Source organism: Myxine glutinosa, chromosome 12, assembly GCF_964187855.1.
Source record: "Myxine glutinosa chromosome 12, kmMyxGlut1.1, whole genome shotgun sequence".
Lineage (NCBI taxonomy): Eukaryota > Metazoa > Chordata > Myxini > Myxiniformes > Myxinidae > Myxine > Myxine glutinosa.
In genome coordinates, this window is record NC_136272.1 from 48,500,762 (window position 1) to 48,512,927 (window position 12,166).

Consider the following 12,166-nt stretch of genomic DNA (forward strand, 5'->3'; position numbering starts at 1 on the left):
TCAATATTTGACTATGTCCGTCCGTCCGTCAAAAAGGAAGAATAACTTTTCTAACCTCCTGTGTTTAATTATAAAGGGATATAAAGGGTAATTCTAAAAGGTTGTAAAGGGTAATTCTATGAGGTTATAAAGGGTAAGTATTAAGGGTTCTAAAGGGTAATTATTAAGGGTTCTAAAGGGTAATTATTAAGGGTGCTAAAGGGTAATTCTAAAAGGTTCTAAAGGGTAATTCTAATGGGTTCTAAAGGGTAATTCTAATGGGTTCTAATGGCTTCTAAAGGGTAATTCTAATGGGTTCTAAAGGGTAATTCTAAGGGGTTCTAAAGGGTGATTCTAATGGGTAATTCTAAAGGGTAATTCTAAAGGCTAATTACCCTGCGCTCGCGAAGCGAAAAGCAGGGTTAAGCATTCAGGTACGTACGTGCGTGCGTACGTACGTGTCTATATTTCAGTAAAGTAAAGTGTGTGCCGTGTCAGCATTTTAAAAATTCATTTTCTCGGCAACCGTTGGTCTGATGGACACGAAATTTTCACCATAGGAGCGCCTCCTCCTTTCGAATATTTTAATGATAATCATGACGTCATAGGTCATGTGTTACAGGCGCCATCTTGGAAAAACCGAAAAACGTTGCACCTCCATATCTCCAAAACCGCTCTATGGAAAAAATTGAAACGTGGCTCATTGTAAATAACTCCATATGGGGAATAGGTGTTGTTAACGATGACGTCATTGGTGCCATAATTATGACGTCATAATTCGACAGGGACAATGCTTAGTCTGATCAGTTTGAAATTTATTGAGCATGATATATGCAACAATTATTTAGAGAATATAAATTTTATGATGTCATCGCTCACGTGGTCTGGCAGCCATATTGGATCAAAAAAACAAGAAACGTTCAAAAACAGAAGAGTTGGCTCACACCAAGTTGACTGCGCAAGGTAAGTATTCTATGAATACCATCTAGTTCTAAAGGGTAATTCTTCACAAGGTAATTCATAAATCCAATATTCACAAGCATGTATTTACAAAGCAATCAAAAGACACATGAGAACAGACTTACCCCTAGCATGTAAAAAATAACCCCTTAGACAGTTTTACTTATATACCGTACAAAACACGAGACAAGCACGCTGAATTCATCTGGGCAGGCGGAGAGGAAGAAGAAGATCGAGGTAGTACAAGGCTTAGACGCGGCCTATTTTTTAGCCTGCAGAAACAGGCGGGCCTGTGTGGATCCCAAAATGGAGGGAAGGGAATGGGAGGAAATGATGGAAGGTAGTGTATGGGAGTCACGTGTGGGAGTGGTGTAGCATATTGCAGCGTAAACTTAGAGGAAATTGTGTACCGTACGGTGCAAAACAGTGCCTCATCCACTTGGGGATGGAGGTAAATTGTGATAGCTCTTTTTATTTAGAGTCATTGAAGCTCTTTGTGCACTTCGAGTAGACAAATTAGGGGTTCTGAGCGAACACAAGAAAAGATCGTGCAAGTCTGTATGGAGCGAGCAACCGCTGTACGCCGAGGACCTTATTGCGTCGTTTGCACTAAGCCCCGTGTTCATCTCGCCCTAGTACAGCTTGTCTTAGGCCAGCGCAGGTCGGGCCAGGCCAGCGCAGGTCGTGCCAGGCCAGCGCAGGTCGTGCCAGGCCAGTGGAGCTCGACACGGCCCAGCACAGATTGTCCCACGAACAGGCAGGCGACTTCACTCCTCGAATAGGCTGGCAGTTTTCCTTTGGATGGCTATGTGGATTAATGGCTGGAAAGATTGATGGATGGAAGGATAAACAGACAAACATGACTGAATACATAACCTCAGTCCACCTTCCGTGCCGGAGGTAATAAAGAGAAATGTGAAAAAGTAGAACGAAGTGTGAAAGAAACAAAGAACAAATATGTCGGAAAGAATCCGTATAGGTAGATTTCAGCAGTTGATCCCCAGGCTCAAACGCAACAACAGGTATAAGCTACCAGAGGTCCAACAGCGGATAAGCACATATAATATTCAGATTTGGAACAATAATGTCACATGCCATAATTTAAAATACTAGCAACGGCACCAGGCTTCAATTGGGAGGACCAAATGAAAAGGCAAAATATCAGAAATTGAAGGCTTTTTTTATTTTAAACGATTTATATAAACATCCGTTGAATCATATCACACGCAAATAATCAAAATCTAAACAGTATTTGTAGAATTTCAATAAAAGCCACATCACTGTTCGTATCGGTAAATATTATTCCATCGTGTTTCAAATTTGGGTAATGGGCTCTCCAATATTCAATGTGTTCACGGTTTGAATTACGTAACGTAACATTTGTGACGATGTTTTCATTGTGACGATGTTGTGACGATGTTTGTGTTCACGGTAGTGTTTGATGTGACGGTGTGAACGTAATTTCGTAATGTTTTTCGTTTTTATTTTCGTAATCATTTAATGAACGTTTAATGTTTAATGAACGCTTAATGAGCGAAAGAATGAGCATAATGATCTTTAAATGAATGAATGAATGTAATGAATAATTCGATGCAAAGCGAAAGACGCCCAGGGCTGTCACATTCACAATCGCGTTGTAGTTTGTACTCCCGATACATGTTTCCTTCATTGTAAAAACTACCATGTCAACAGTTAAAAGGATTTTGAGCCGATAGGTGATACGGCCTTGGCAAGATCGATGGAGACAGCGATCTGTTAGCTTATACACCGCCCAAATAGCTATGTGGAATTCTCTCATGTAGAGATTCAACCCACGTGGTTTGAACTTTGGCTGAGGTCATTATTTACTTTTAATGATGTTTATATACGAATCAAAAAGAAGATAATTGGTTTTGGGTCGTCCTTTCCGCATATATCGTGGGATTGTGAGTTGGAGAGATGACCGTGATGGTGGGGAGGGGGTTGGCATTCTCTCAAGCAGGGATTCAACCCATGTCCTTATAAAAGGTCTTTGTCCGAGTTCACCGAGTCCGATCGGTGCAGCAAGTTCGTGCAGCTGTGCAGCGATTTGTGCAGCCGTTTGTGTGGTACTCGGGAAAATAACGTTATGCGGGAGTCCAAATCGGAAAATGCTGGAGGCCAAAGCTGAAATTGGAAAAACAATATAGCCTATTTTACTCCAGGGGGTCCCAGGATTACCCACCCAAAATATCGTTGCGATCAGTTCAGCCGTTTTTGCGGTATCTGCGAACGGACGGATGGACGGACAGACGGACAGACGGACATTTGGTGAATTATAGTAAGATCACTTATGAACTACAAAATCCATTGTCAAACTACAGCCTTTGTCTGAGAATTAAATGAGCAAAGTTACAAAAGTGTTAAAATGTTTCCCAGATGTTGAGTTGTGACACTAGTTTGTACATTTTATATTGTCAAAGTCATAAGAGGTGCTTTGTGGTTTCACTAATTTTCAGGACACCAAGACAATTGTTTAAACACAACGGCGACTTTGTTGATGCCATTAACCAGTTGAACCTGAGCTGGAAGGCATGCCTGTACCCCGAATATGTTGGGATGCCCATTGAGATGCTGGAAAAACGAGCTGGTGGTTCCAGGTCCCGCTTGTTCAAGTAAGTTTGACCACACCGGTTGTCAATTTATGATGATATTTCAATCTATTTTGAATCTTTGTTTGATTATATCTGTTGGTGTTTATATTTTATGGTAGGCAGGCTAGCCGAGAGCTGATAGTGGAAGAGCTAGAACACAGAACGGATCAGGACACAACAGAGCAAAAGGAACACCAGAAAGAGGAAGGGGGGTAAACACCAACAGCAGGCCGATTAAGGGAAAAGCAGAGGTAGATATGAACAAATAAGGGATGTGGGAAGGAATGATGGGTAGTGGAGGATGCATGGGGTGGACAAGATGGATAAAGAAGAAAAACTGTAAATTTTGGAAAGAGATTGGCATGTGGGATCAAGGTCTACAGGTGTAGAAAATATCACGGTATATCTTTGGATAGGGGATGAGATGGTGGTGAACCGTTGTCTTGACGACCTGGAGGGAACAAGGAGATGGAAGAGAATGTGGAGGTCAGTTCCACAGGCGGGAAAAAAAGATGAACAAATGAGTGGAGGTGAGCAGTGATTCTGTATTTTGGGATTATATCACCAGAATGGGGTTCCTGATGGCCAGTGTGCATCCTGCAGAAACTTGGGGAGGGTGAGATAAAGCAGGGAAATAGTAGTGGGAGCAAGAGCTGAAAGGAGGCAGTAGAAGACAGAGAGACCACTGACCTGTGTGCGATGAGAAAGTGAGAGGTCCATAGACTTGGTTTTGTCGTTGGAGATTCCAATGATATTGAAGGACTTGATTTCCACAGTGTCAAGCTGAGCAAAACTCCTGAGGCAGGAGTGCAAACTCAGAGGAGAGATCAGTACTCCATCAAGCTGCAGATGGAGACTCTGCTGATGGATAAGAGTTCATGTGTGCCAATAAAGGACTTTGTACAATGGAGGATACTCATGTGGTGAGTGGCCTTGAAGGCCCATTTAGAAATGTGGTTTGCCAAATAAAGATCATGGATGATAGTGAGACTCAAGACTTTGAGTGACACACCTTCTTCAAGAGCCCAGTGAATCCTCCCCCTACCCTTCCACTTCACCCAAGGATGGTAAAAGTAAGACTTCACAATCATGCGCCAAAGTAAGGACTGCCTGTGCCTGGGACCACCAACACCCCTACAACCACCCAAAAATGCTTGTAACTGTGGGTGTAACTGTCGTAACTGTGCGTGCAAGGCTCGAGAGGTTGGGCAGAGAAACAATCAGTGCATGGTTGGGAGGTAAGAATAGCCATGCAAGTTCAATTTACAAGTCAGATTTTTTTTGTTTTTTTAATACTTGGGCTAAGGCTCGTAATAATGCTGTGACACATACACACACACACACACACACACACACACACACACACACACACACACACACACACACACACACACACACACACACACACACATTGATGAGACAAACACTGAACAGCCACTGAGCTTGGGGGAAGTGCCGTCACTAACGTCACTTCCTGGGATAACTTTGGGTACCAGCGACGTCAAAACAATGATGCCGCTTTTCTCACCATACTCAGCGGGGCATTTTCTCAAGAGGAATTTCCTCCTCCCCATGGATGCCACCTGATGGGGATTGTCCGTGCTCTCTACTTTTCAAGCAAGGAAGCAGCATGTACCATTTCTAAAGTCTTTGGTATGACTTGAACCGGTACAAACCGAATGGGTGTTTTTTAGGAGACACAATCTCCTTACCGGATGGCCATTGACTCCCTTTGGGAGCTCACCCACCCTTTGCCAGGTGTTGTTTTTGGTCCTGGCAGGGTGTCTCAGTCACCCTCCCCACTAGCAAAGCCAGTGAGGGGTGTCGGTTTAGTCGCTGACAATCCGACCATGCGGCAGGTATCACGAGCTTACATGTTACGAGCAGCAGTCCCAAAAGACTGACATAACCAGTAGTAAGGATTGGTAGAGGGGTTATGTCTCCTTAATCACGTGATTGATTGGTGATTGGTGATTAATAGAATGAGCGGTTGAAGGGAGCGGAGCTTGAGTGGGAGCTCAGAACCGGTAGAGAGTTGGCTCAGAGTTTGGGATGAGCAGCTCAAGAAAGGTACCGAGTACCAAGAAAGTACCGAGCAGCCCAGGGCACAGGGTTCAGCAGCACTGAACAAGCATGAAGGCTGCGAGAGACTATGAAGTTGGGTGCGGTCTGCCAGACCGTCTCTTCCTGCCCGAGCCCCACCATAGTAGCTCCCATCACTCCACCCTCACCGCAAACACACAGCACCGACTCCAGCACTGAACAAGCGTGAAGACTGCAAGAGACTCTACGAAGCTGGATGGGGTTTGCCAGACCATCTCTTCCCACCTGAGCCCCACCATAGTAGCTCCCATCCTCGAACACATAGCACCGACTCCATGGCATAGTGTGGGGCCAATGTTTCCCTTCTGTTTCTTGTGACCTGAATATCTGTCATGTGAATGGGATAACATAATGCGATAAGCCGTCAAAGTTTGTTGGGAAATCACAGCTATTGGAAATTTGGCATGAATCCCTGATTTGGAGCTTCTAATCATCCTGGTTTAATTCCCTGGGGTTCATTCTGCCCCAAATACTAATTAAGGGGAGATTACCAAAGGCAGCCGATCTCAGTAGTTTAGGTGTATTGGAAACTAAAGAAAAGATCTGCTCGACTTTCCTGGTGGATTGGGTACGGCCTCTATAGACAATCTATTACTAGATTGGTGATCGTCTGGGGGAGGATTTGACGTCGAGTCCAGCCCGCGATTCTCCTGGTGGACTTGCAAATGTACAATTGCACTGCTGCAGTATGAATACACACCTCTGCATTAAGGCTTCAAATTGACAAATGTTGGAGGAGTCGATGAATTCTTGGCACTAGCGCGTTAAAATAATGGGCAGCAAGATATCCTCTGCGTAAGGTGGATTCAAAGTGCCTTCCAGAGAAGACGACTCTTCTGTGCATTATAGCAGAACTGGAAATAATGAGAATTTATTTTTAGGGTCTGAGGTTCATGGAACATCTGTCACGCAAATGATGCAAACATATGGACACAGAGGCACCAGACAACACAGGACTTGACCTCAGACAAACACAGCCAGTGATATTGGTGGAGGTGATATGACTTCCCAGAGCACTCCGGGCAATAACTTTTTTCCAATTAATCACGTGATTAAGGAGACATAACCCCTCTATTCCTCATTACTGCTCTTTATTATTTTACCCTGTATTTTACCCCTAACGTTTATTGTTTAATATTTGCTGTTTAATGGTTATTGTTTTGTTTCATGCTTCATCATTTTTTTTTTTTTAATGTATCCCCCAAAGTTGAAAGATGGAATAAAGTTCCATCAGGAATGACCTAATATCAAATTCTGAGCTAGAAAGTTTCCCCCATTTTGTCCCCTGTGACGCCCCCCTCCACACCCGACACCCCCCCCTCATCACCCCAAACTCCCAATTCATGCCCTAGGGAAGTGTGATCCACCCACTAGTGTTTGAAGTGGGGGTTCAAATAAAAAATCGTTATATATTTCACGTGTTTCCCAATGTTGGTTGCATATGCACAGTTTCATTTAAAATGTTTTTAGTAAGGGCATTTTATGAGATATTTCACAAATCTGTTAACTAAATTGTTACCAAAAAATTTCTTCACCAATATGTTTGTAAAGGTGTGTAATAACATGTGTTAAAATGTTGAAGTTCAACTCCCGTGGGAAACCCAGAAAAAAAGCTGTTGAATTCGGGTACCGAAAAATTATTTTCGAGAATTTTTATTTTTTTTAATCGGCCCTTAAGTAACTTATGAGGGGTCAAATAAGGGTTTTTCATGATTCTGAGTTGATTGTTAACATTTATATTTTCACTTTTACATTTACACACAAAGTAGCTTTTATTTCACATACATATATAATACTCAAGAGTTATTTCTCATTCACAATGTCAGAAGTTTCAACAGTCATTGTCTATGTCTTCTTCAGACTCAACAACATCATGACTGCAGTTTCTGCATGTAATGCCATTACAGACTCCACAGGCCGAGATGCACGTGACCCCATTCTTCTTGCAGCTGCATCGCCGGTTGCTGCAATCTCCATGACAATTACAGCTCGTGAACTGCAATAGCTCCTCAGGAGCCGTGGGGTCCAGTGTTGGAACTGGCTCATACCCATGCACACCTATTGTCCATCCATAGTCACTGGGGTTCAGAGACATGCTCTGTAGAAGGATCCAGTCCCGGGTCTGCAGGTAGGCACGGAGTGAATGTTGTGCAGCTGCACCCTCTGTTGGAGGTAGAGTCTCTGGTTTGATCACTCCTGCCGCTGCCTTCCTTGAGAACATGTTGTACCATGCATCATTAGCATGGATTCTCTTCATCCAGCCATTCCAGTTGGAGTGTGGGAACTCAGGATCGTTGGCTTTGATCACCCACCCCGCTGCCCAGAGTGTGTCACCTGGAGTGAGGAGTGGCTGATCATGAGCCAGGGAGGAGGAAAGCTCAGCGAGGGGGAGAAACATGATCGCGTTCGTTCCTATCTGTTTCCTGTTCGTAAATGGAATAATCTTTACTTCAGTTCCTCTCAGGATCTTAGCTTTGTCGAGTGCCTTCAACTTCACCGGGGGAAAGCTGCTGTTGTCTGTGGATCTGGCAAAGGTGGTGCCGGAGAGGTGACTTTGATCCAACCCATTGAGTGAAAGGGAGTGTTTCCGTGAATAGAGACAATGTTTAAATCTATATTGTCTCCAACAAACTGAGTGACTGCATTGTTTGTTTCCCCAACCTCCATAAAGACCACCTGATCATTACTTGACAATTCACTTTCACTGGCTGGCACTTTGGCTGTCATCACTGATTGATCCTCAAGCGCAGCATCAACCGCAACCTCATCATTGATCTGTTCATCGGTTTCCTCCACAATGGTGTCAAGAGTGCCAGAAGTATCTGGAACATCATCTCCACTCCTACTATTAAGGAAGCAGTATTTGTAGTTTTGTGTCTCCGTGTAAGACTCAGTGTATCTGAGCCGGTGGAACTTGTTGAGCATCCACTTTGACCCAAATCTATGATCAAGTTGTATGGCAAGCCCCATTTGGTGTGGCAATACCCCAGACCGAGGTCGACAGGCCTTAATAAAATTCTGCCCCCAAACGGCAACTCTTTCGTCTGTCTTGACAATCGGTCTCAAGAACATCTGAAGGCTTGCAGGAACAAGTGTCAGCTGACTATCGATGTCAGTCATACTGTGTGTGGTGGGGTATGACTTTGGACCTAAATCAATCAAGGCAATATCATTGGATATGAACTTGAGTGCCGTCTTTATGATCTGAGTCTTCTCATCTCCATGGTCAAGATTAGCATGATGCACTCGCAGAATATTGTCGGTGCCATCTTTGAGACAGAGTACATCTGCCCTTCTTTCCTGTGTTGTGAAATACAAGGTGTCTTCGTATTTCTCTAGAAGTTTTATCTTTAGCCAATGCTTTGAATAAGAAAGGCTCTTCTCTGGTGACTGATCAAACTCCTGCAGCTTTTCATGGACTTGGTCCATGTTCATTACCCCATGCTCTAATTCTGAGTCTAACCATTCGCAGAATTCAATAAAAACTGCCTCTCGCTCCTCATCAATACTCCTCTGTCCTCTCTTCCTTTTTCCTTCCTCATCAGTCTTGGACAAACTGTCACCTCTCGCAAACATAAGTTTGCATCGCAAATGGTACAGTGTTTCTTCTGCTACCAAGTCGTTGATCCCTTCCAGGCGTCCAGTGACTTCAGTGCCCCAGTCATCCCCGCGACTCCGTGCTGTCTTCAGCAAGCTTGCCTTCAGTGTATCTGCAGTCAAATTATCTGGCACTCTGTATTTCTTTCTAGCTTGTGCTGGATTATTTTTGTAGAGCTGGGCTGGTTGGTTGCAAAGAATGCATACATCCTTATACAGGAGGTCAACTGACTGTGATCTTCTAGAACTGCAGCCAGTTGATGAACTGAACTCACAAGTAGTGCGTCTTCTCTTCAACTTTGATGACTCTTTCTCTGCCTTTGATGCTTGAGCTGACTTCTTGGTGGTTGCAACAAAGTTGTTGTACAGATCATTTTTACACTTCTGGTGGTACCTCAGTTTTCCTTCCTTTTGAGCCTCCTTCATACGTTCCACAACAGTAACATTTTCGACAGTTTCTGCTTGTTTCAATAAAGTTGAGTATCCCTTTGGAGTTGCCTGTATGAGCCTTTCAGCTGGTGTATCCGAGCGTGCACAGATGAAGCAATTGAGCACAGGTGGAGTAACGTCTTCATCCATATTGCTAGACTCCATGTCCTGCAAAGTAGAAAATGAGATATATTTAGAAATTATTTTTCCACAAAGGAGTGTCTGTGGTGAAATATAAATGTTAACAATCAACTCCGAATCATGAAAAACCCTTATTTGACCCCTCATAAGTTACTTAAGGGCCGATTTAAAAAAATAAAAATTCTCGAAAATAATTTTTCGGTACCCGAATTCAACAGCTTTTTTTCTGGGTTTCCCACGGGAGTTGACCTTCAACATTTTAACACATGTTATTACACACCTTTACAAACATATTGGTGAAATTTTTTGGTAACAATTTACTTAACAGATTTTCATATGTTTCCCTTACTATTTATAATGTTCTCACACTTGCATTTTTGGTGTTTCACACAGTGGCCAAAAATATTTTTGGCTTGGTATTTTTGAGGCGTGGTCTAATATGATACTCCTCTTGCACCTTCGTACCATGTGGTGATCATAACTACCAAGTTTGGTCAATTTCTGCCCAACCGTTTAGGAGGAGATAGCGTGATGGATGGACGGACTGACGGACAGACGGAGCCGATTACGATGCCCCCTCCCGTTATTTTTCAAAAAGCGTGAGGATAATAAATGTTGTTTTTGTTGTTGTACTGCAAAATATCAGAATTGTAGCATCGGACACACATAAATTACATGCTAAATGAAAATAAACAGGCAAAAATCCCATGGATTCATCTGTGATGTCTTGCCAGTAGTGAGGGTTGATGGAAATGGCAGGAATTCAATTTTGCTTCTGGAAAAGAGGAAGCTTGGCTTCAGAGAGTTTGCAAAGTTTGCTTAAAACCTCTGCTCTCAAGAAGCATGTGGCATCTTCAAAGTTAATTTTTTTTTTCTGTGCAAAGAAATTGCTTTGAAGAAGGTGCATAATATATTTTTTGGAGTCTGGAAGGGGCTTTTCTTCTGATCTCCATATTTCAAACCTCTTCCTGTCCCTTCCCTACCATACAGTTCCGTCTGTTTGTGTGATTATCTTTCTAAATTATGCTTCCTTGAATGATCCAATCACATTTCAGAAATCCAATCACAAAACCCTTTTTTTCTTATATTTTTCAAGCAATATATTTGGATTTGGCTTCACCATTATAATTATTATCATACACCATGCCCAGTAATTATTTTGGGTCAAAGGCTAATAGAGGATGTAAAACAGCCCCAACCTTTTCACAAACCCATTGATCACGCCTCATGTTCAACTGGAACCCTGGCATTATACAGCCATGGGAAATAAATTCAGCAGTGGCTTTATTACCTCCGCCACCAAAGGTGGATGGAGGTTATGTTTTCACCCCTGCCTGTTTGTTTGTTTGTTTGTGAACAACATATCTCAAAAAGTTGTGGACTGATTCGGACGAAATTTAGCAGAGATGTAGCGCATGTCACAAGGACGAAATGATTAGATTTTGGTGAAGATCCGGATTCGGATCCGGCTACTAGAATTTTTAAGTGATTCTTCACCATTGGTAGAAACGGCCAAAAATGATACATAGCGGGATATCTCAATAAGTTGTGGACGGATTTGGACGAAACTTGGTGGACCGTTTGTGTGTGTGTGACAAGGAAGAATCGATTCGATTTTGGTGAAGATCTGAATATGGATTGAATATATGAGAATTATTTAATTTTAGATGAAATTTTGATTCTTCACTATTGAGTGATATGGCCACCCAGGCGGAGGTATGCTCTCTACTGAGTGCCGTTCTAGTTGGTAAATATATTCCTTACTTAGAATGAACAGTAAATATCAATGGAGTTCAACTGCACATTGATAATCACTTTGCACACAGATCTCCTCTTCCTGCCCAAGTATCAGGGGACGTAAAGCGACGCGCAGACAGCCTACCAGACACTTGGGACTGGCGTGATGTCAATGGGGTCAACTTTGTGTCTCCTGTCCGTGACCAAGGTATTATCATAGTTATGCCTCTTTTGTGAGGTCAAAAGCAGGAAGTTGCATCCATGTTTATTAACACAAAAATATTTGTTCATAAATAAAGGATTGTATTGTACAAAACACATGCACAAATACTGTAAGATAATAACAAAAAAATCACACATACTAACGAGCCTCAAATGAAATTAAAGGTCACAAATATCTCATAGAATGGTCAAAAATACTTATCCTTATTTACCTACAACCTAACCCTTAAGATGGAAAATGAGCGTCTTCCAGAAACACAGACATACTGTACAAAGGGGAAAAAGAAAGGTATAAAATATCTAACAACAAATGTGTAACAACTGACATTCGGCACGTGGGATGTACCTAACTTTCTCTGTGATTGCTTGTTTCAGCTCAAATATGC

At 42.6% G+C, this 12,166-nt stretch overlaps 1 protein-coding gene across 2 annotated transcripts in view; it reads left to right on the forward strand.

The window, feature by feature from the left end:
- The window catches only part of LOC137437352 (dipeptidyl peptidase 1-like), a 59,734-nt gene that overhangs the window by 20,443 nt on the left and 27,125 nt on the right, over positions 1–12,166 (forward strand). Inside the window, exons 4-6 of one of the 2 annotated variants that reach the window (XM_078766813.1) lie at positions 871–942; positions 3,417–3,572; positions 11,648–11,766. In XM_078766813.1, coding sequence (XP_078622939.1) covers positions 871–942; positions 3,417–3,572; positions 11,648–11,766 — 347 coding nt within the window. The remainder of the gene's footprint in view (positions 1–870; positions 943–3,416; positions 3,573–11,647; positions 11,767–12,166) is intronic. The other variant, XM_068131692.2, reaches the window with a different exon arrangement.